At 38.6% G+C, this 23,669-nt stretch overlaps 1 protein-coding gene across 2 annotated transcripts in view; it reads left to right on the forward strand.

Moving 5' to 3' along the window:
• The window catches only part of LOC105232516 (guanylate cyclase soluble subunit beta-1), a 55,476-nt gene that overhangs the window by 23,969 nt on the left and 7,838 nt on the right, over nucleotides 1–23,669 (forward strand). The window contains exons 3-12 of one of the 2 annotated variants that reach the window (XM_049448605.1): nucleotides 14,109–14,209; nucleotides 14,438–14,556; nucleotides 15,767–15,916; nucleotides 16,658–16,946; nucleotides 17,391–17,804; nucleotides 19,039–19,150; nucleotides 19,338–19,497; nucleotides 19,624–19,706; nucleotides 23,220–23,390; nucleotides 23,533–23,604. In XM_049448605.1, coding sequence (XP_049304562.1) covers nucleotides 14,109–14,209; nucleotides 14,438–14,556; nucleotides 15,767–15,916; nucleotides 16,658–16,946; nucleotides 17,391–17,804; nucleotides 19,039–19,150; nucleotides 19,338–19,497; nucleotides 19,624–19,706; nucleotides 23,220–23,390; nucleotides 23,533–23,604 — 1,671 coding nt within the window. The remainder of the gene's footprint in view (nucleotides 1–14,108; nucleotides 14,210–14,437; nucleotides 14,557–15,766; nucleotides 15,917–16,657; nucleotides 16,947–17,390; nucleotides 17,805–19,038; nucleotides 19,151–19,337; nucleotides 19,498–19,623; nucleotides 19,707–23,219; nucleotides 23,391–23,532; nucleotides 23,605–23,669) is intronic. The other variant, XM_049448606.1, reaches the window with a different exon arrangement.

Genomic DNA, 23,669 nt, shown 5'->3' on the forward strand with positions numbered 1-23,669 from the left:
GCCAAAATCAATTTGTTTGGTTAGTCAGAAAACAAAGCAATTTTAAATAGTAAGTATTGTTGTACAGATGTCACAGACAGGCATACTAACCTAAAAAAAATTGTTTAGATAAATTTTCGCATGAAATTTAAATTAAAATGTCTTACTAATTTCTGTGCGCTGTCGTTTACTTCCGCGATTTTACTTATTAAGTGTATCTTGTATAGATTTACTTTTAATACCTACAAGAAGAACACCCAAATCTACTGAATTCACGAACGTTGAGGCATCAAATCAGGCAAATTCGTTTATAAGACTCGCTCCAGGGTGTCTTGGTTGGGATTTTCTACACAAGTTTTCTAACCATACATTTTAGATTTTACATTTTACTTCGTGTCTCTGAAGAGAAAGCTTTGAGTGTACTAAGACTGCTTACATTTTGAGCTTACTTTTGCAGTGATGTGCAGACCTCCTGCCCATTCACACTTCCAGAGTATCTCCATTTCATCGACATCATAGTACAGAAGGCCAACTTCGGAAAAATTAAAAACCTCTTGGCATAAATCACAATATATAAATTGCGGCAAAAATTAAATTGTACCAGCCCTCCCCTTCCTACACAAATGTCCACTCTCTCCAACTTCCACTTCACTGCCTGTTTAGATTGAATTTTATATTAAAAGTAAAATATTATCATTCCTCAAAAATATTTGATGGCTATCAAACTTCTGCTCGGATCCTGTGTTCCCTTTAGGCACTATCGAAAAATATACTTATTGCAATATAACGAGCTATTGCTTGCGGTGCTTTTTTACAGATGCTTCTGGAAACTGTTGAAATATTGCTAAATTTGTCGGCTTTGATTTCTCCTTGAAAATATTCAGCCCTAAGCCTAGCTAAAGGGATATCACAAACACATCCTTCTATGGCGGCAGTCATTCGGTTGACCACTGCAAACGACAAAGTAACGGCAAATGAGTATGTGTGTGCCATGTTAGCTAGGAAAGCCACAAGAGCTTTTCATTTCAGCAAATTGAAATCTTTTCGGATGCATTCAACAATTCCACGCGCTAGTTGTGGCAAACGGAGCAGTCATTATTGTGGCCTTGTTGTGCTGCATGTTCTCAGCATTAATATTAGTTGTGCGGCAGCATTATCTCGGCTATTGCCGCTTCCTCAAGCACAAGCGCACACACAGCAGCAACAATGTCAACCCAACTGCCAACGACACCGCAACCAGCCACAAAGGCTATTCAAGCCTCCACGGCCCGGGTAGTGGCAGAGTTTCAGCAACACTAAATGCGACGCATTGTGGCACGAATGGTTGCAGCCAACGGAAGCAAGTGGCATGCATGCGGCGCATCACTTTTTGCTATTGTTGTTACCGCCTTTTGTGTGCGTTTTGTGCCAAAAGTCAGTGTTACACAGTGTAAATCACCCATACATGCTTAATGGGCTTGTTTGCCTACATTTAATTGCTTCATTTTTGTTGTGCTTTTTCATGTTGCTCTTTCGCATTTATATTAGATTGTTGTTGATATTTTTTAATATTTTGTGATTCCTCTGAAAGATATTTCAAAAAATTCGTATTTGAACCCTGCGTATCAACTGCGATAATCTGGCTTTAATCTGAGATACAACGCAAACAAATTTTGAAAAAACGAAAAATCGTTTTAAAAATTTACTTAAAATTTCACGTTTTAACCCTCTCATTACCAGTCTCATGGATTAAAGTCATACGGGGGCTAGGTCATGTTTTCGTTCAATTGTACCCATTTTAGGCAATAAGATACACTACGAGTATTCTGAGAAAATACGCTCTCATATTCGGCAATATATGGGTATAAAGTCACCTGGAAGTTCGAAAATATATATATTAGGTATATGGGAGCTAAGGGAATTATTGACCCGATTCGACCCATTTGTAGCACAAAGACATGACACTATCAGCTAAGGGTTCTATTCGAACTTCAATTATAAATCTGACACAATAATCAATATTTTCGGAAAAATAAACTATTGATCCACATATCCATATATTTGGGACTCAGGGGCTTTGTTGGATTTAGACAAGTTTCGACCTTAAGTTGGCTAACAACACATATTTTTAAACACAAATTACAGTTGAATACTACTGAATACCAAACTCTCGCCACAATAAATTCCTTTATTTAACTTTTCACTTTCCAATCGTGATCTGCTTTAATGAATACTCCCGAGTAAGCGGAAGCATGAAACACAATTATCTTCACAAACGCGTTACTTACTAGACAAATGGAAAGTCAGAAAGCATTTTCGCAGTGCAAAACGCAGGCAAAAGACAAAAGAAAGATAAGAACAAAAAGCAAAACGAAAAACAAACAAATTAGCCGACCACAACGCACATTTATCAAGCGCTATCGACAACTGCTAATGATGCAGTAATTCTCCAAACCCCAGTAAGGCCAACTAAAACAGCACATACATCCACAAGACAATGGAGACGAATACCACGCATTAAGGCAGAATGTGCATGTATTGAGTGTGTGAATGGCAGACATTGAGAAATATCTAAAAATAAAGATGAAGATAGTGAACTCTCGGTCCTCGGACTTCTGGAGCATATTGTGGGCAGGCAATGGAAAGAACAGCTTTCGGACTCATAACAAACACAAAACATGTGCGAAGAAGAAGTGTGAAACAAGCGTCACATTAATGCAATCAGCGGATGCGACAAACAAAGGCACCGAAGAGTGGCGGCTTCGCACGAGAAGCGACGAAAGCGAGGGTACACAAAATGAAAGCCAACCGTGTATCAGTGGCAGCAACACTTTCATCAATTACAGTGTGCTAAGTGCGCACTCTGCCATTCCAAAACACACTTGCGTATATATATATGTACATATCTATGAATTCGTGTCAGTGCGCTTTAAAATGTCGGCAGGGCGTATGCGTAACCTCAACAATCTCGGTCTTTTATCTGCGGTGCGTATGAGTAACCATCAATGGGAGGCGGTGTACATGTGTGTGTGCTTTTTTTATTTGTACGAAGACAAATAAAGTATATTTAGCAGTGTTGTGGCTTTGCCCTCCCACTAGTCCCACTCGCTCTTCTACAAAAGCTGTCTACAGGGCTGCCATGTGTTTGCGGCCAACAAGCAGCTGTTATTTTTAGGCTTTTATTTTTATACTTTTATGTTTTGACTCTTCCACATGAGCACTATGTATCATATGCCGCAGACACAGTTATCCGCACCGCTCCGCTCTCTAATGTTATTTTAGGTGCTTGTAATGCCATTCAATATGGGCCTGCTTATGTCTATCAAGTGCGTCTACATGGATGAGGTTGTACACAAATATTATTATCATCCGCTCGTACATATGCTCGTAAATGTCATTATGTTCGAGTGCGTCTACGCACTTCTTCAGGAATGTTGACACAATAAAGAATAACGGCGAAGAAATAATAATCCGCTCCGTTGCCGACCGATTCCAACTGCGCAACTTTATTGTGTCCATAAAATGATATTCCCTTCGCTGCCATAACAAATGGACAGGACGTGATTGGTCACAGATTTCCGTTTCCAACTTGACAATCAGAACAATGATTAACTCAAATAACAGAGAGTTGATAAAAGGTCTATATTTTGGTTAATAATTTTACGATCCACTCAGCTAAGAATGTCGATTGAAATATTCTGAGAATCTCTTTCAGACTCCAGACTCCCTGCAATTCAACGAAGAAGAGAGTTGAAAAAGTTTTTAATTCCATTGACATAGCACAGGTTCTTGTCTATTCAACATTGGGTTCCACTTACTCCGGGACCTCTGCAGGTGAATGTACAGGCACAAGGGCAGATGGAAAACATATGTATGCCAATCAATTCCGATTATACAAACAAAACCTGCCAAGTTATAATGATGAAAAATTGCCCCAGCTAATGAGGCACGTCTGTGTTTTAGCAAAGAAGAATAAATAAAGGCAAAAGCTTTTAAGCAAACACAAACGTCAACAATCAAATAACGCAGACACAAGCGTAAATACAGCCTGTCATACAACGAGCTTTATTAAATTTTTATTGTTTGACACTTTCAACGTGTTCGACACGCCGTCATCAATAAACAATCAACATCCAACGGTGGCCCGCGCTCGTGCTGCTTACCCGAACCTAAATGCCGACGTGCATGTTTAACAAACTAAAAAACAAAAGCATGAAAAAACCCTCCACAAAACGGACAGAAAGTAAACCAAAAAGTTGAAGTTTCGTTTAAGGAAAAATTAAAACATGTCTTAATAGCATTACCTAATGGTACTCTAAACTTGTTCACTACGGAAACTCATTTTTTTAATTTAACGACTTTTGTCTTCGAACACACATAAATACGGGTTTTCCTTCTTCAACAATTTAAACACATTCAACAAAAATTGTTCTACAAAAACTTTTTTAATCCACCTTGGTTCTAATTTCAAGAACCAATATGACATTCGACGTGGCCCGTCAGTGAATGCCAGCAAAGCGAGAAGTTCAAAATAAAAAAGTGTAGGCAATGGTCCGCTGAGTCTATTCCCCTTGGCGGACTATTTAATCTTAAGTGGCCATTGATGGGGCAAATACCACGCTGCGGTGATAAACAGATTAGCAAGATTACTGCGTAAAGTACCAGCAGTTGGCCTATCCAGTGTCCATTAGTGTAAGGCTGTACAGAGTTAGTTTGAAAAAAACAAAATCAATTAAAATTCAGAGAGCAAGCAGTTCGTGAATGGTTTTCAGTATGGAAGCTGTCAGCATGAACAAATTATGATATACTTGTCTATATATACTTAAAGATGTAATAGTGAATTGACAGAGTGAGGATGCGTTGAAGCGGCAGTTTGATTGTAACAGGTTTGATTCAACAATTTGAGAATTGTCAAAAATCGCCACGTATCAAGGTTCCAAATTAAAAATAACAACAAGAAATTGTGCGAAGATTCCACACATTCGTAGTTATTTTGTCGTATGTAAGAACTATTTTATGCGCTTCGCACAGGTAAAATGCTCGAACGCCGTGTCCTTCGACTACAACGGTGGACTTGCAAAATGAGTTCGTTTTATGGACAAGAACTTCCGACAGCGACAAGAGACACACATTTTAATGTACATATGTAAATACACAAGTCTTTGGGGGCTGGCTCTTGCCATCACGGTCGGCCAGCTTGCCGCATTTCAATAACGACTGCTGACTACAGCGCGGCATCATCAACTACGCAATCGCCACTAGTGAGAGACAGTCGCCACCACAATTCACGATATCGGCACGCCACCGTGGTCGGTCTATACCTGAAGGCTCCTACTGCTCAGAGCAGACGGTATGTCACAGTGGCAATGGAATGCATTGTAGTGTGCTCACGCATACATGAGGGCGAGCTTGGTTTGGCTTGTGAAGGTCACAGCAATTGACGATTAAATTTCAACGACACATACAACAATAACACACTCATGCATATTGCGCTTGGGAACGAACATGTTTTGACCTGTCTGTGTTAACCGGTGTGCTAAACTGTTTAATAATCAACGGCATGACAGCTTGACATCTGCTTAACTCGACCGTCTCGCTATCCAGCTGCGCTTGTCTTTTGTCGCCTTAATAGACGCTGATTCGGATGCCCTTTCGACCGCTTGCTTTCCATGAATATGTAACTCACGTAGAAAGGAAGAGCAGAGGACGTTTTGCGTGAATTAAAATATTTTGTTGGTAATTAAAACTAAGTTTACAGAGAAAAATGAGTGCTAAGTAACGTTTTGAGGCAGCCTTTCTAACGAAACATCCTAAAGGTCCCAAACGAACTGCTAAAAGATCTGACAAGTATTTAAACTCGAGTTATGCCTTTGTGAAGAAGTGGTCAGACCAATATAGAGAAACTGGAGACATATATTTCTTAACATAATACGTGACCGACTTTAGATATCTGTAATCAAACCACTATTTTCACATATGCACAAGAATTGCATTGTAGACTTGTTTGGCATTTTATCATGGAAAGACTAACACATAAACAATGTTTTCAAGAATGTGTTTCGCACTCATCGCTCAACTTATGGTCAACATAATCGGCCCACTGAGTGATCTTCCCAAGCGACATTGCTTTGCTCTATGGGCTCTTGAGAAGTTCCAAGGAGAAGATGATGACCGATTTCATCCTGAAAAAACCAACGGTTTGGTGTGGTTTGTGAGCCAGTGATATCATGGGTCCATATTTCCTCAAATGATGCCGGTACGATAAAATGCTTTAAATCGAAAGCACGTGATCTCAGCGATATTTAGTTTCGCCTTGCCAGTTCCCATATATCGCATTAATCAATGAATTTATTGAGAGAACACTTCGGTCGAAATGCTCGAACGAGTTATCGAAAATAGCATTCAACGGGTGGACCCTCTGAGGCCGCGGCCAACATTTGAAAAAGATAATCTTCAAAAAATAAATACCTCAGAAAATTCTTTCGAAAAATAATAAACATTTCCCTTTAAATTTTTGTGTTTCATCTTTAAAAATGTAGGGAACCTTGAAATGGATCACCCTTTACTTACATCTTCGTAGATAAATATTGCATTCTTGTATCAAAAATATTTAGATAATATTAATTACTTTACATTTCCGCCTAATTTTATCCTCATATCTGGTTTCGCTTTGCTGAAGCCTTTTAATAACTTTCGAAGCCACATCATTTGAAAATGTTCCGCGAAAAGTCAAATCGCAGTAGCTTCCCTTGTACTTTATCACAATCGAATAAAATGATTTATGATAAAACATGTTTTAGACCACACCTTCGATTCCGCAAAGTCTCAATGATTTAAAGAAAATTTATGAGAGAAACCGGAAGGATCAGATAGGCGGCGGTAGCATTACTTGTGATTACTTCTACAGCGGCAAGAAAAATGAGCTGCTGATGATTTCGTTATATAATTTATATAAGAAGTTGATGTATATATGTATGTTGACTTCTTCCTTGCAGTTGCCATCATGGCAGATGCTCCATTTCTTCGACAAGCTCCGGATTGCGCCTGTGGTCTCGTTTGCTGCTGTTGATTCGCTTAATGATGAATGCTGTTTAAATACATTTAGCATAAATCGTGTTATTGTATTTTCTCTAGCGAAAGCCATTTTGACGGCTGACAAGACATTTCGTTTTTATTTCCTCCCTTGCCGTTATGCGTTCCACAATCATCATTTGATTTTTTTCTTGACTGCGATTTTACTTTGGTATTTTATTCTTCATTGTTGGCTTGTGCGCACTAATGCGGCTTATGGGCATTTCATGACCAAATGTCTCGGCCGACATTTTATTACTATGAACTACTTGTTACTTATTGAGCGACTTTTTCTTTGGACCGGACCAGTAATAGCGCCTAATCGCCTTTACAAGCGCATTAAGGGGGGGAAGCAGCTACTAAATTAAACAGTAAATTAGCAAATAACTCACAAAATTAGACTGTGTTTACACACAATGGGCGAACAATTAGACAAAGCGAATCGTGTGCAATTACAAACTCTCTTTTCATGTCGTAACTAAAGCCGATTAATATATATGTATAGATGCGAGTATATTTATCATGATATGCATACATATAATGTTTACTTGTATATCATAAATTATAGTGTTTCCCAAGAATCCGCATAAAAATCTGATTTATTCAGCATCAAATATTCTCATAACTGCATCCATTTTTTATACCTAAACCTAAAAGCAATCACAATTGAACTTTTCTGAGTTCTTTAAAAGCAATAGAATAGCACTCAGGTTGAAAGCAAGCAAAGTTGCGGTCGTTTCTTCCCCGGGGAGCAGCTCACTCATGCTCATGTAATTTTCAACAAAAAAAAAATTGTGAATGAGTAATTTACTTAAATTGACTCTGAGAGGACAGTTTTAACATTCATAAATTTGATTAATACGCTTCGTTTGATTTTTATGAGTGACAGCGAGGGTTCGTAGGCCGAGTGCTTGTTATTCTCCTATTCTCAAGGGAAATTATAAGAGCAAATAAACAGCACACCGGAAGAGGGGCGTCCATTTCCACACCCGCAAGCAGGGCCGAATCAAAAAAAAAAAAACTCAAATATATTTTTAAGCATGTTTCTTAAACGTCTAAGCTACAAGCATTAAGTTGACATGCTTATCCTTACAAATGTCCTCTACACAATGCCAACAGTGATGAAGAGCTGGAAACGAAAAGCGTAAAGTGAGGCATCTGAAGTGGAAGCAGCTTAAAATACGCCTCAGCATTGTTGCTTCTGCCGCTGAGTTGGCTAACAAAACGATTTGTGTACTTCCTCAAGAACACGAGTGTTGGTATGGGTGTAGTTCCACACCCACACACACACACACACACATAGGCGCACATAATGTGTCAGTGTAGCTGCAAATGTGCCAGATAATGAACTTGCAGCGACGACCTCTTTCCACTGCCGAAAGCATGTGAGCTTGAACGGCGTCTGCAGCAGCCAAGTGTCGGGAAATGTTAACGTGCAACGAGTGTGTTGTTGTATGTGTGGGTGCATGACAACATTTACTAATATATGTAGAGGAACAAATGCGGATTATTGTATTGTTATAAATTTTTCTAGGCGCATTAAGTGCGTGGTTACAAGCGTGCACATTCAGGCAACTGCAACTCAAGCCGAACCGCGAAGACACGCGAAAGGCTGAAGCACGAGCGCAATAAATACAAGAAAATGAAATTTGCAAAGCACAAACCCACACATATTTGCATCGCTACGTAATGATAATAATATTATATTATATTTGTAAGCGCTTTACACACACCCTCACAAGAACAAACAGACATATCGCTTAGTTGTGTTAGTTTGAGTTTATATGGTTGGGCGGAAGTGGTTGTGAAATAAGGTTAAAAGCCACTTAAAGCACATCCAACTTCGTGCGCAGCGCAACGAACTTGTATTATTTTGTCGTGAGCGAGCGAGCGGAGGCGGTGAAGGGCGTTAGCTCAAGTAAGTCACTGGCACAACTGTCAAGTCGCTGCAGTGCAGCATTTCTTTGCACATATCATCTAGATCACTGTGGGTATATCATCAGCCGTAGCAGAGCTTGCAACTAAGTCCAACGCAACTATGCAAAACGACAAAGACTACTTTATCGACGCGAGTATGCCAATCCCGGCGGTAAAAAGCGAGGATGTTGCTTTAGTTTTTTCAAGCAATTTCGTGGAATAATCTAAGGAAACTGTGTGGGAACGTAAACTAGATGCCAAATGTTTCCAGGAGCAAGCGAAGTTGCTTTCCATTGTAATAGCCTTCTTCTAGAGCTTTGTCTTAACTCTCAGCTTTATCATGATATTATAAATTGTAGTGTAAAACTGCGCCAATTTTCCAGCCGGGTAGGTAACCCGCTACTGGTGCACCCGGTACGCTTCGCTGATTTGTGATTCTACACCAATAATATTGCTTGCTTTGCTCTGGTGCAAATTTGCTTGTCAAGCACCGCAGCTAAGTTATTCATATGGAAATATTTGCTCACACACATTTAAATGTAATCATAAAAGAATCGCTTAAACTCGCTGATAAAATAAAAAATATATTCTTATGCATATAAGCATATGCTCCCGTGGAAATGGTAATGGCAATAGTTGGAGGACTTTAAATGAGAATGAAATATTCATATGCAAGTTAAAAACATTAATGCGTTGCTTTTCAAAAGCAATCACCGTTATTGCGTGCAATAAGCCAATGCGTTTTATTGCCTCTTGTGCTCAGTTGTGAATTGATAATAAATATAAAGAGAATTTCTGTTTTGAGTTTCATAATAGATTCCTTTTTCTGAGTAAGTTTAATATGTATATCCTGCCGGACCACTGATTTTCAAAAACCTGCAACAATAAAAATGGCCACTCATGGTATGGTCATGGTTTCAAACTTTGCTGCGATTGATGGGTTTTAAAGTACGTTTTTAAGGGCGCCTCAAAGCAACCCAATATCGCCGGACCAGGCCACCTCTTTAGCTTCCTATCTTCATCTGAATAAAACCGTGTATTTCTCTTTATGTGTGCCTATTATTTGCACTGGGGAACTTTTGCAGGCACCACTTCCCGCAAAGCTTGCCAACATTCCCCAAATGCGTATCAGCTGAAACAGCCGACTGGTTTGGCTAAGCGGAAAATTTTGTGTGCGGATGACAGGTGTGCCTCGTGCTGTCATCTATAAAAGCTTGTGGAAAATTGCAGGTGGAAAGGTATGCTGGCGACAGCAGATATGCCAACAGGCGGCAGCTGGCATCTCCCTGAACTTGTCAGTAGCAATAATCGCTTCAGCTGTTGGTGTTGTTGTCGCGATAACTGGATTGCACGGCGTGCCGGAATGGCAGCTGTGCCGCCGGTGTTTGTGAAGTTTTTAAGCTCTGCGCACTTGAACATGCGGCATGGCGTGCAGCACAAGTGGCGCCACACCTAGTCGCTACGGTACGCAGCATATACAGTTGAGGCATTCCGTGATTGACTAATTATTGGTGGCTATTTATGACAAGTGTCATTAAGAAATGCAATGGGGCCACACTTAGGCTTGGTGGATTTGAATTTGTATCATTTGCCAAAGTATTGACTTTTTAATTGCCGCGTTTGTATACTATTTGCGACAAAAATGTTTCTTGAGGCAATTTCAATTTAATGCATTATATATTATTTTTCGTATTTATGTTAATATTTGTATTTGGTTTGCAAAGATCTAATCTCCTATAATGAAAGATATTAATATTTTTCAAGACAAAGTGGTGGAATTAACAACCGGATTCTTTGATGGCTGTCAGTTTATTGAAATTCATGTTCAATACACAAATTTTCTCTTATTGAACAACAAGGAAAAATATAAAACAAAACCCCCAAAATTGACTTGCCACACTCCCAAAAAATACTGGGCACGCCCTATACTCCTTCGTTTAGCTAATTAAGCCATTTGTTAAGTCTCAAAAGCAAATTAATCAAAGTCACGAATGTTCTGGCAAAAGCGACAGCTGAACCGAGCCAATCACTACCACACACAGGCACACCGTAAACCCACCAATGACATAAATCTGTACAATTTTACAAATCGCATTTTTTGTGATCGATTTAGGATACTTTTTCACTTTTCATTTCCTTCATTTCATCAACCAAAAAGATTTAAATTAAATCCCAAAACACATTCCCGACAAGCGGCTACAAGAAACTCACTCGTGTAAATATAGTAAACAGTCATCTATACATGTGTGTGTATGAGTACATGTGCATGGACGATTACTTTTATTCACTGGAACTCAAGCGAACTGAAAAGTGAATAGAAAGCGCCATGCACACATACATACATATGTAATAGGACACATATATATAAATATATATATACATATGTATATATAATATATTTTGTTCAGATTGAATTTCCTGGCTCATTTAACACGATGGCAAGCGCCGTTACTCCAACGAATCGCACGATGACAACGACAAACAAGCAACAAAGCGAGCGACGGACAGAGCTTCGGACCGCCAACTGGGCACACAACCGGTGAAAAAATGGTCGAAGAAAAACTGTGGAAAGGAAAGATGGCAGAAATATTGTAAAGCTTTGGCAATATTGAGTGTGTGAAGCGAGTGGGCGGAGCTGCTGGGTCTGACTGTCTGCGGTGGATCCACAGTAATAAACACCACAGTACAGACAGTATAGACGAGCAGTCTCCTGAGATTGTAAGCATAATGATAGAGCGGTGGACAGAATCTGAAATAGCGGGAATACATATACATAAGTATGTATATACCATATGTAGGTAATTATCTAAAGATGCATGTTTGTCAGTGATTGATTTCCTAAGTCAACAAATGTCTGCGGCATCGCCGCCATTACATCCTCGTTTACGTTTAACGATGCTCTATACATCCTCCGCCCGGTTAATCTCTCACCCGCTCACTACTCGAATATTTAAAAACCCGTTGCACACGGGTAATCCAATGGTAGCCACACCTATCGCAATACCATCTACTGGGTGTTAGGTTCCATACATCGCATCGCCATTACTTTCCGAATTGCATAGATTTTCTGTCAAATTGAATACTTGGAAAATACATTATTCATGATTGCACATGCGAGCCAGCATCAAAAGGCTTCGCACAGCACAATGAGTGATGATGAATTACAAAATTAAAAACTTTTAGAGCACGATTTCTCACATTGCCAGCAAAGTTTTCAGGCACAAGCAACTAAACAGCTTACACGCACATGGTGCACTAATGTATTTACTACAGTTTCTTACATCCGTCTTCATAGCCATCACTGGCAGAGGTTGAGGGATTCATCGTAATTTCATACTCATTAAAAATTCGTTTTCTTCCTCTAATTTAACACGTTTGGGAAAGTTATGTTGCGGCGAAAGGAACTAGCAGTTGTGCGAATTAATTTACAGCATACATACAGGCGCTTGAGCCATATTATTACCATCATCCATTCACACGTCACAGTGCGGTTATGCGCCAACTTTTCTAATATGAAAGTAATGCGATATTTTGGTATTTTCAACTTCAAAAGTAATGAATTTAATTTTTATTTGTTTGTGCCTCCACTTTATTCTTAACTATATTAACGAATGATTATATTCATTTAAAAAATTTTGCTGACATAATTATTGAGTTGGTTTAATCGTTCGAAGGCATAGTTGTTCGTGCGATCCGATACATACATTTGACAAAAAAAGTACCCAGAAATCGCAAATAAAATGCAAATTTGTAATTTGTCATTAATATTTATCTTGTCGCCTTCAAAGTAATCGCCACCAGATGTAAACCACTTATGCCAACGATTTTTCCATTCTATGAAACACTTCTCATAAACACTTTTAGAGATTGCCTTTAGCTCCTTCAGCGAATTTTATTTTATCTTTTCGATCGACTGAAAACGGGTTACACGGAGCGGCAGTTTCCGTTTCGGGAACAGGAAAAAATCACACGGAGCCAAATTTGGTGAATACGGTGGTTGACCGATGGTATTAATTGCGTTTTTGGCTTTAAACTTGGTCATAATCGTACTCTTTTGAAAAAAAAATTCAGCATTACCGGAACGAGTCTCATGAGAGATGACGAGTTTCTCTTTCCATCTCTCCAAAACTTGCCTGACGATTTTCAAGCGCCATACGAGTATTCTTCACTTTTTTAACATTTTCATCAGTTGAAGTCGAAGGTCGCCCAAAATGAGTCATTTCTTCAACGAACGTTTTTGGTAAAACTGAATCACCGTACGCCTTATCCAGCATTCCCAACGATTCCGCACACGAAATTTGTTTATAAATAAATTATTATTAAAATTGAGACAAATTCTTTTTTCGATATTTTTATCCATTGTAAAAATCACAGCGCACCACTGAGGCGTACCGACTTAAGCAGCTTCTGTAAACAAATTAGTTGATACGGGTCACATTTGGCATAGTAATTAAGGACAGTTTTACAAAGCTATGCATCATATTTTTTTTATATAATTTACCCGGGGAAATTAGTTACACTTTCCAGGTGCTTTTTTGTCAAAATATGCACCAAACCGAAGCTCTTCCCTGCTCTTTAAAGAATAATGACAGATACTGAAGGCAAAAATATAGGAGCATAAGCAAATGTTCGACATCGACAGTTTTCCCCATTTGGATTCTCACATAAAAGACGAACTGTTCTTTTTCAGTCTTTAAATGATGACACTATTAAAATAAATTGTTTACAATCGATGCGCTTTCCCGCGCTTAAAGTTTAGAAGAACATTCGCCGAATTAACCAACTGCAAATCGGATAATTGCCTAATTAAGTTCTTCAGCACCCTGTTCATTCGCAAAACTTTTCACCAAGCAGAACCAAAACCAAAAAAAATCACAGCTTAATTAACCCTTTGATAAGTACTTAAACTATATTAAGTGTGCACAAGCCGAACACATGTACACACAACTGCGCATTGCACATATACACAGGAATACGTACACGCTTGTAGGATTGTGTGTGTGTGTGCAAAAGCGGCCGAGCATGTCCACGGCGCAGTGAGGAAGGTCGCGCAGCACATGAAAGGCAGAAACGCGTTTTAATTAAAAATTATTTTTATCTCACTTTCGCTTTTGAATATCCTTTCTCACGTCACGCTCTATTGTTTACTTCACTCTCCGCAGAAAAAAAGCGATGGTCAGCATGGAAGGTCAGTTTTTGGTGCGACAAACATATGACGATGAAATCACCTACAATCTCATCGGCGCGGCGGTGGAAATTTTACGTGAGTACAGAACGCCTGCATACCTATACACATACATACATATATATATAAATACGTATACGTAACGGTGTAAGTCCGACATGCTTACTTACAAATTGCAATGCTATATACACGATAAGCATAATTAAGCGCTCTCGCTTACGAGCTCTAACAATGGGGGCTGTAGATAATGTCACGATTTATTATACTTCTGCTGTTTTTGCCGCTTTTCCCATTTCGCCCCCCTAGATATACCAGCCGATGATATATTGGAGCTCTTTGGTAAGACTTTTTTCGAGTTCTGCCAGGATTCGGGTTATGACAAAATTTTGCAAGTGCTGGGCGCCACACCGCGCGACTTTTTGCAGGTGAGTACACAAAGAACAGTTAATCAGCTCCGCCATTTTTCATTATTTTCGTAACGGCACACCAACCACTCACTAATTTAACTTATCTTCCTTTTCTTTCTCATTACCGAAATGTTAGTCAGTACGTAAAAATAAAATACAAAAAGTATAAAAGTCAAAAGCGGTGAAAAAAGAGTGAAATATGTTGAACCGGTTAAATATAAAAGAAATATTAATGGCAGATATAAAACCAAATAACGTCTCGAACAATAGTCTTAAGCTCTGTGAGAAAATGGATGTTAACGGCATTTTGTGTGGCCTGTTATGCCTGAGGCCTAGACATACTCATCAACTAAAGAAATCGCCCTTCTAATATGTACCTCAGAAAGATATTTCCAAAGTTAGCCCGTGAACTTCAAAACACGAAGAAAATAATAGAAATAAAAGCATGTTGTATATAAATATAGAAACCAATTTATTCTAGTTTATTGGAAACCGAAAAAAGTATTTTTAATGACGTTAGCGAATCTGTCAGCGAACGGGAAAACTTAGTTTAAACATAAGCCCGGTACTTTTTGAATGAAGAAATGTATGTTCGAAGCATTTTAGGTACTAAGGCAATTTATTTAGCCAAATAACCAGATTTTATAGATGAAAAATGTGTTTATATTTTTCACTGGTGTTCTTTTATAATATCTGTGTCACAAATAGCAATATTGGACATACACTTTTAAAATTTTTTTATAAAGCTATGGGTTTTATGTCTCCACGTTAATTTAATTTCATTTTATTTTAAGTCTTCGCATCTTCAGAAATGTTGCAAGAATACCTGCGTCCACTTTTACTTGCTTACTTGCCCGATTCCCCATCTTCCTCTTTAAAGCTTCTCTGGGTGTGAAACCGCAAAACCAATACTGTAACGGTAGTTCCGCACTTCCTGTCATTTGGCGTCAGTCAATTCGATTCCTGCGCGAGCCAGACACAGCAACGCACAATCCATAGACTTATAACGCCTTATCACCACCGCCATTCATGCCACGCACGGTCTGAGTCGTTCAGCAGTTCGCCATAATGGAAATTTAAATTGAATTTTATCGCAATTTCACTTCAAGTGTCCATTTATTAATGCACTTTATTATCTTCCTCACCTGTATCCATCTCATTCGTAAACATATCATTCAAAAATTTCACTCTTCGCACTTTTATCATGCACTCTTACTATTTTCCACAGAACTTAGATGCTCTGCATGACCATCTGGGCACCCTTTACCCCGGAATGAGGGCACCTTCATTTCGTTGTACAGAAAAGGATGGTTCACTATTGTTGCACTACTACTCGGAACGTCCCGGTTTGGAGCACATCGTAATTGGTATTGTTAAGGTGAGTAAATTGCAAGCTAAATTTTCGGAAGCAGAAGAAGGAAACCCAATTAAAAAAATGCCATAACTTGAAATGCAAACAAATAAAAATTAGAGCTTGAATAGTCCGTATTGAGCGGTAGTTTGTAGTTCTAAAAAGTTTATAGAAGAGATTAATCCCTTTTCAGTTTAACCCCAGTTCAGTTCAACTGGCAACAAAAGTCTTTTTATGAAAATTTAAAAGAAAGAAATGGCGTTAGCCCTAAAAACAGACCTAAAAATGTGGGTCAAGAATGTGTTTCAACTACATTGAAAGATTCATCAATTCGGCCTAGCGAAAGAGAATTAACGCATATTTGAAATCATATCCAAATGTAAGAACCCTCGTGCTTGCCCAAGTGGAGGAATACTTAATATAATTAGGGTTTGAAATCCCATCATTTCAAGTAAGGGACGGTTTTAGCAAGGTAAAGCATCAAAACCAAACATTAAAGCATAAGACGATTTTTCTTGTTCAAAACAAAAACTTATTTACTGCTCTCCCTCTCCAAAAAAATATCCAAAACATGCTCTTAGCTCCTGCAACCATAGCAAACTCGCTCCAGGTACATAAATTACTGTACAGTTTCACATAATCTTAGACCGTTACCACCATACGAGTATATAGTATATATGAATGTTAATGCTCCACGCAATAATTCATTAGGGCTTGTGATATGCTGAGGTCGTGTGCGTTATCTCAATAGAATTTCTATCGTTCCAGGCGGTGGCATCCAAACTGCATGGTGTCGAGGTGGAAATTGAGATCGTCAAGCGGAAAGGTGATCCCATCGATGAAGAAGACCGCACAGATGTATTTACGCAACAACAACAACAACAGCAGCAGCAGCAATCAAGTAGCACAATACCAACTGAAAATCTACCAGAAGAGAATAACAATCACAATAACACCAATAATAATGCCAGCAATAACAATAACAACGAAAACGATGCGGATGACGACGATGATGTGGTGGTGTTATCAGCCGCAGATGTTAGCAATAAAAAGCAAGGTAAGCATACAAACACCATTGAGAGACAGAGAAGAACAGGAAGGGGGCAGGCAACACCAAAAACAAACATACTGTACGTGGGGGGATGTGAGTAATCTAATAGCCCCGAGTCAAATGACTGCAGAAGCATGCAAACGAGAAAAGTGAGAAAATTCCACTTTACTCGGCACATATTTATGGCTTAATTGAATCAGGCCAACAAATGGCTCAATTTGGCACACAATTACACAAACACACACTACAGCACAGTCACGGCAAATATGCAAATCTGCAGAAGCTTTGCAGGGGCGGCACGTCCCAAATCCATTTTGAGTGAAATCTTCTATACCGCAATCAATTAATTTCAACCAGTTACCCAACAACAACAACCATATACTCAACATACATACTTATTTCATATTTTGCTTCTCTTCCACACGAATTACCAATCACTGCTTTCCACAGCTCGTTGTCCTTTTGGCCGCACCAAATCGCACTCGGCCTCGTCGATGAGCAGCGGCAGCAAGCAAACGGATAGTTTCGACAGCGACCCCGACAAACAGGAGCAGAAATGTTTGCGTTTGCTCAAAAACAAGAGCGACGACATCGAACGCTACGATCATGTGCAGTTTCTAATACGTGAAATCGGCACCAGCAGCAGCAATGCCACGGCGTGTGCCGGCAACGCTACCACAACGGCCACCACGTCGCTGGCGTCGTCGGCGAGCGGGGACGAGCGCGCGATAGCCACTTGCCGGGAGGAGGCCAAGGAGCCGCCGGATGAGATAGACTTTTTGTGTGAAGGTGAGGAAGATTCAGAGTGCACAAGCACTAGCAAAGAGATTGATCTGCCGGATGAAGTGTATTTTATAAGCGAAGGTGAGCACTGAATTGGCTCTTAATACAGTTTGTAAATTGGTTGCAATCGGAGCGTCATTGTGATTATGCGCTCTTGCATAAATATGAATTGCTGTTTGCCATGTAAAATAGTCGATGTGAAATTCAGTATTCTGCAAAATTATCTATTCCAAATTTATACAGCAAACATACATACTTATGTATACAATATTGATTTTGTGTCTAAAAACGTTTGCGATGCTACCTACCTGTACTGGGTGGTGTGCCAATGCTAATGGTGATGGTAATTTATTCTGTGCTTGTCCTATGCTTGCTCTTCATTTGGTTTGTATAAAGATGACTACTTTAGTTTCCACAAGTTCGTGTGTATGTGTTTTGAAGTGATAAATGTAAAGGCAAAATGTGTATGTGTGTTCAGTTAAATTATGTGTGCATTGATTTTCGTATTGTATTAATAATTTTGATTTCAGTTTTCAAATTCTTTCAATTCATGTCCTTATTGTAACAAAAGCTGCTCATTCCTTCCATTTTGTTCGCCAGGACGAGCTAAAGTAGACAACTAACGACAATAAAACATATATATTCGGCAGCTATCGATTTTTGAGAAAACAGTTCTCCTTTTAGTAGATTGCCCAAAGTTCAAATATGCCGAGTAATTTAATAAAAACTAAATTACATAGCAATCTAATCCAAGAGACTTAAATTTCTGAACGCGATACCGAAACAAGTTCGCAGTCTAAAACTGAATTTAAGAATGCTTACGAATAACGATGAACCACTTTATTTTAAATTTTTAACATTTTAAATATCTACTAAAACCCTTACCAAAATTTATTTCATTCGCACATAAAATTTTATAGAATTTTTAGATATGTTTTCAGTACCTCGGAATGAGGCTAGCATCATGCGTTTATCATTTTCTAAATAACACGGTCCGGAAGGCCTTCGAAGCTGTCATTAAATTACAAATAATCGCTATTTTCTCAACCGATTGTTTTAGTTTTAAAAAAATTTATTTTGAATTCTCACAACTTCACACAATCATTTCCTTTCGAAATTTATTCGTTTGTTTAATCGATATGCTCTTATAGTTCAAAAGCACAATGTATAATATATATAGTGGGTATGCATGTGGCATGCTGCATAAAGCTTTTTATTTAAAACAATATTTGGCTGCATTTCCAATAGCAAATAATAACGCAGATAAATATTATTTTTTCACCTTTATTCATGTCCACTCAACCGTGGAACGCAGCGCCGCTTATCTCGCCCGCCACATTCTGCAAGGTGTTCCCATTCCACTTGATGTTCGACCGCCAAATGAAAATTGTGCAGGCCGGCAAATCCGTTTCGCGCGTCATTCCAAGGTAAATTCAAACGTTGACACAAACAACAGCAATGTGCAAAATATGGCATACGATGAAACAATATGTCACTGCAAACTACGAAGTTCATCACAAAAGACACGCACACAACTTCATATACAACACAGTTTATTTTTCTTTTCATATTCTATTTTATTTCAAAATATTGAATTGTCCAATGCTTTCACAGAGTTGCGGTGGAAAACTGTTCCATATTGGAGGTACTCGAGGCCATACGTCCGCATTTACAGTTAAGCTTCGAAAACATTTTGTCGCACATCAACACCATTTACGTACTGCAGACGCGTCAAGGCGCGATGGGCAAGCATGAACGCTACCTGAGGTTAAAGGTGAGTTCTGTATAGGGCGAGACATGAATTGGGGAATTTCTTTCAAAAATTAAAATATACAAATTTTTTATGTATAATTGTGAATGTAACATTTTTAACTGATTCCGATCAATTGGACCTTTTCAGGGTCAAATGATGTACATACCAGAGTCCGATCGCATACTCTTCCAGTGCTATCCCAGCGTCATGAATTTGGATGATTTGACAAAGTAAGTATTTTATATATAATTGAGGTGTATTGGAAATAAAATTGTTTGTTTTTTCCAAAAAATAATGCAATCAAATGACATGAGAAGTTAATTAAATTTTTCATCCATTTAATTGAAATTAAGTCCGGAAGTTAAACGATATTTAGAGATTTGAATACGTAAGTTGCCTTTTATATTTAGAAATTTGGGAGCACTAGTGTTGCCATCCAAATCATCACAATTTTATCGAAAATTTGACACTTTTAATGGTTTGCATACTCAGAACGTTTTCACATACGAGCGCTATTTGTATTTTTAACAGTAACTTAAAATATTTTTCTCTAACAAGGGAATGAAACTAGATCGCGTACATTTCCACGCAATTATTTTTTACAACTTTCTGGTAATAAAAAGGTGAACTTAATTCAATTTTTGGCGATGAAGCTCCATCAAGGACCAGTGTTTATCGATGTTATGGTGCATCAAACTTGGTCGAAGATCACTTCAAACTGATAATGCAAGATTGCCATGTGTCCTATCGGGATTTAGAGAACTATGGGAATTGGTGGGACAAGCATACATTAATATTGCATAAACATTTCACTTAAAAAAAAAATTATTCGCAATAATTCCCAATCGATTTATCAACCGGCTCGTGTCCATTGGTCGAGAGAAATGTTAACAAAATAAGATATCGGTGCTTCGAAACACGTCTGTGACTTCGTGATAGATGATCGTGGATTTCGCCTATAACCTCGAAAGGAAAGAGCAGTCGATAGAACGTGAGTTTCAAGATGAGCCGAATCCAACGAAAGTTGTTGGTGGTTGCCTGTTTTTTTTTGGAAAAACTGAACATGACGCACTCACACCATTTTAGGAAGGCAGAACAGTAAATTCTGAGTGATATGAAACCATATGTTCGCCAGTTGTCTTTCAAGAAATAAGGAAAATCAATCGCCGAAGAGGATCACACTTCAACAGGAGAATGCTAGCTCTCACATATCGACTGAAATAACCCTATAGTCCTGACTTGGCACCGAGTGACTTCTTTTTATTCCCGTTCGTAAAAAATAAACTAGGAGATCAACTTTTTCGACATCTGAAGAGGCGGCTGATGTGTTCAAAAGGGATGTTTGGGAGATAAATCAATCAGAGTGGCAAAAGTGGGTCAATAATTGCTTCAAAGAGAAAAATGTATAAATCTTAATGGAGAATAAGGCGATTTCTTAATAAAATTCGATTTTGTTTTCGAATCCCGAAATTTAAAAGGCATCCAACGTAAGAAAGATTTTCTTTAACCAAACCGCAGAAATTATTGAGTGGTTAACTATGTAAGTTACTAAAATAAAATGAACGTTGGGAATAGTTTTGTTCACTTAACGGTTGTTTGTATCACCTAAAACTAATCGAGAAAAGTATGGGGATATGTATATATGTTCCCGAATATACTTGAGTAATGGGAATGAAATTGGTCTAGACCGTAGCCTAAGCCCATTATCCCCATTTAAAATGATTACCCTTTCATTGGATGATGTCTATTCATGTCTACGTAACATACGTCTCATATATTGAATATAATGCTTTGTCATCACCTGAAGGTATTTCCCCAGCTTGTACCCCAGAAAATTGCCAAAGTATAAAATTTTCGGTTACACCCGAACTTGACCCTTCTTTATTTATTGCTATACCACTTCTTATTTCTACACAAATAACATCGTTAAGACAATAATTTCCAAGGCCGAAGGCAATCAACCTTTGCAAAACTATGTATTTACTGTTATTCATTCTTATAATCACAATCACAAGTTTGCCTTCATGTAGGAACTATCGCTTTCTGTAAAATAAGTTTCTGTAGCGGATTTAAGGAGTGCCTGTCAGAATTTTTATCTGTCAATACAGCGTTTGTACACAGTCCACCAGAAAACTAATTCACAAAGTTCTTTCCGATGTATGTCAAATTTCACACGCCTTCACATTCATACGCATAAACAAATCTGAGTCAAACCCAACATGTCTAGCAAAACACTAAGGCATGTTACCCTAAATGTGTGTATCCCATAGGTTACTCCCCAACCGACTGCACACATACCACAAAGTGCCATAAAGCGCCTAAAGGCATGCCTTGTTTGCATGGACCACACGCTATGTTCACGTACTCGTACACATCTCCGAAGCAGTGGATCGTCATACGCAGTAAAAAACACAAACATAGCGCATAAAGGCCGCTTTAAATGCCTTTAATGGCTTACTTTGTCAGATTCTGTGTTTTACAAAATCAAATTTGGCTTGTTGCTGTCGGCAGCAGAACGCAACTTAAGAGAATAAGCGACGGCACAGCAGCAACGGCAGCGCTGGCAGTAAAAACCGGTACACCAATAACATTATGCTTGTGAAAAACAATAGCAAAAACATACATATGTACAAATAAACAACAACAAAAATATAGAGCAAGCTTATAGCACATTATATTTTACCAGGCAATTGGCACTTGGCCACTTCCCAACCGACTCTTTGCCTTCCACAAGTCGTTGGCTATTGGTGAAGGCATTTTGTGTTGATTTCTCTTTGTGGCAACACTGTTGAGCTGCTTTTTCTTACATTTTTGCTTTCAAGCGCTTGCTATTTTTACAAGCATGTCTGTCTTTTGAATCTGCATCAGTTAACGTAAATACTTTCGGGAAAGAATTTATGCGAAGTCGCATTTCGTAATAACGCGCTCTTCGACAGTGCAACTTTTGACAGAGCTGAAACTTCAGTTCGAAGGTTTTACTGTTACATATTGTTTATGTTTTCACTCCGCAAAACAATTTGGGCACATTTCCTTTCACCCATTATTAATGATGTACATAATATGTGGAAGCTTAACGCTTTCACGTTTTACGGCGCAACTCCAAAAATAATGTCGGATTAGATTCAGTTTGTGTCATAAAAAGCGTTCATCACCAATACCTTTAAGTGGAAGTACCGTTTATTGGGCCAGCAATAAATACTTGGCTAATAACGCGCAGCAGATGTTTCCACAATTTGCTGGAAATTGTTTTTAGCTAAACCTCCTCGACGGTTACGAGTACTTAAAAATATACACAAAATTAAAAGCGAAATTTACGACTTAAATAACGAGCGAACAAGGAAGCTTAGGTTGTTGATGAACAAAATCGCACAGCTCCAGCTCCAGCTAGCACAGAAGCGCTGTCTTGTAGGCGGCAGGTATTATGTTGCTAAGCGAATCGTTATGCCAAGCCATAAGCAACGGAGCGCTTCCACCACCAGCAGTCCTTCATTTCAATAAAACACTCAATATTTGACCGGCACTTTAGACCATTTTTAAGTGCCGTTTTATGAGCGAAAGGGAAAATGTGCTTTCTGTTTGGCATATTTTTTATTTTTGACTGAAACGGCTTCTCGCCCACGCCATAATGGTTCGGTGCAAGGAAACCTTTAAAATATTTACAAAACACTTCACAAATAATGAAAGCGAACGTCAAAAACAAGCGCGAACCAACATTCACTTTACTTTGGTATTTTCTCTTGCAGAAAGGGTCTCTACATTTCCGATGTCCCGCTACACGACGCCACCAGAGATTTAGTGCTGCTCTCTGAAAAATTCGAGGCTGAGTATAAATTGACAAAGAATCTGGAGCTGCTTACCGATAAGCTGCAACAAACCTACAGAGATTTGGAAAGCGAAAAGCAGAAAACAGACAGGTGAGTAAAGGCGTCGAGACCAAGTTGCAACCACACCAGCGGAGATGCATTTAAATATATTTATATAAAAAGGATGCGAATAATGAAAGGCTAATTTTCAATTAAATAAAATTAAGTGTCCACATAAATTATTGCTTTGCAGACTGCTCTACTCGGTTCTACCCAAATCGGTGGCCAATGAGCTGCGGCACCAACGCCCCGTGCTACCTAAACGGTAATTAATTAACGTACACTTAATTGTTGAACATAAAGCATTTATATTTATGTCATCGTTTTTAC

Source organism: Bactrocera dorsalis, chromosome 2, assembly GCF_023373825.1.
Source record: "Bactrocera dorsalis isolate Fly_Bdor chromosome 2, ASM2337382v1, whole genome shotgun sequence".
Classification (NCBI taxonomy): domain Eukaryota; kingdom Metazoa; phylum Arthropoda; class Insecta; order Diptera; family Tephritidae; genus Bactrocera; species Bactrocera dorsalis.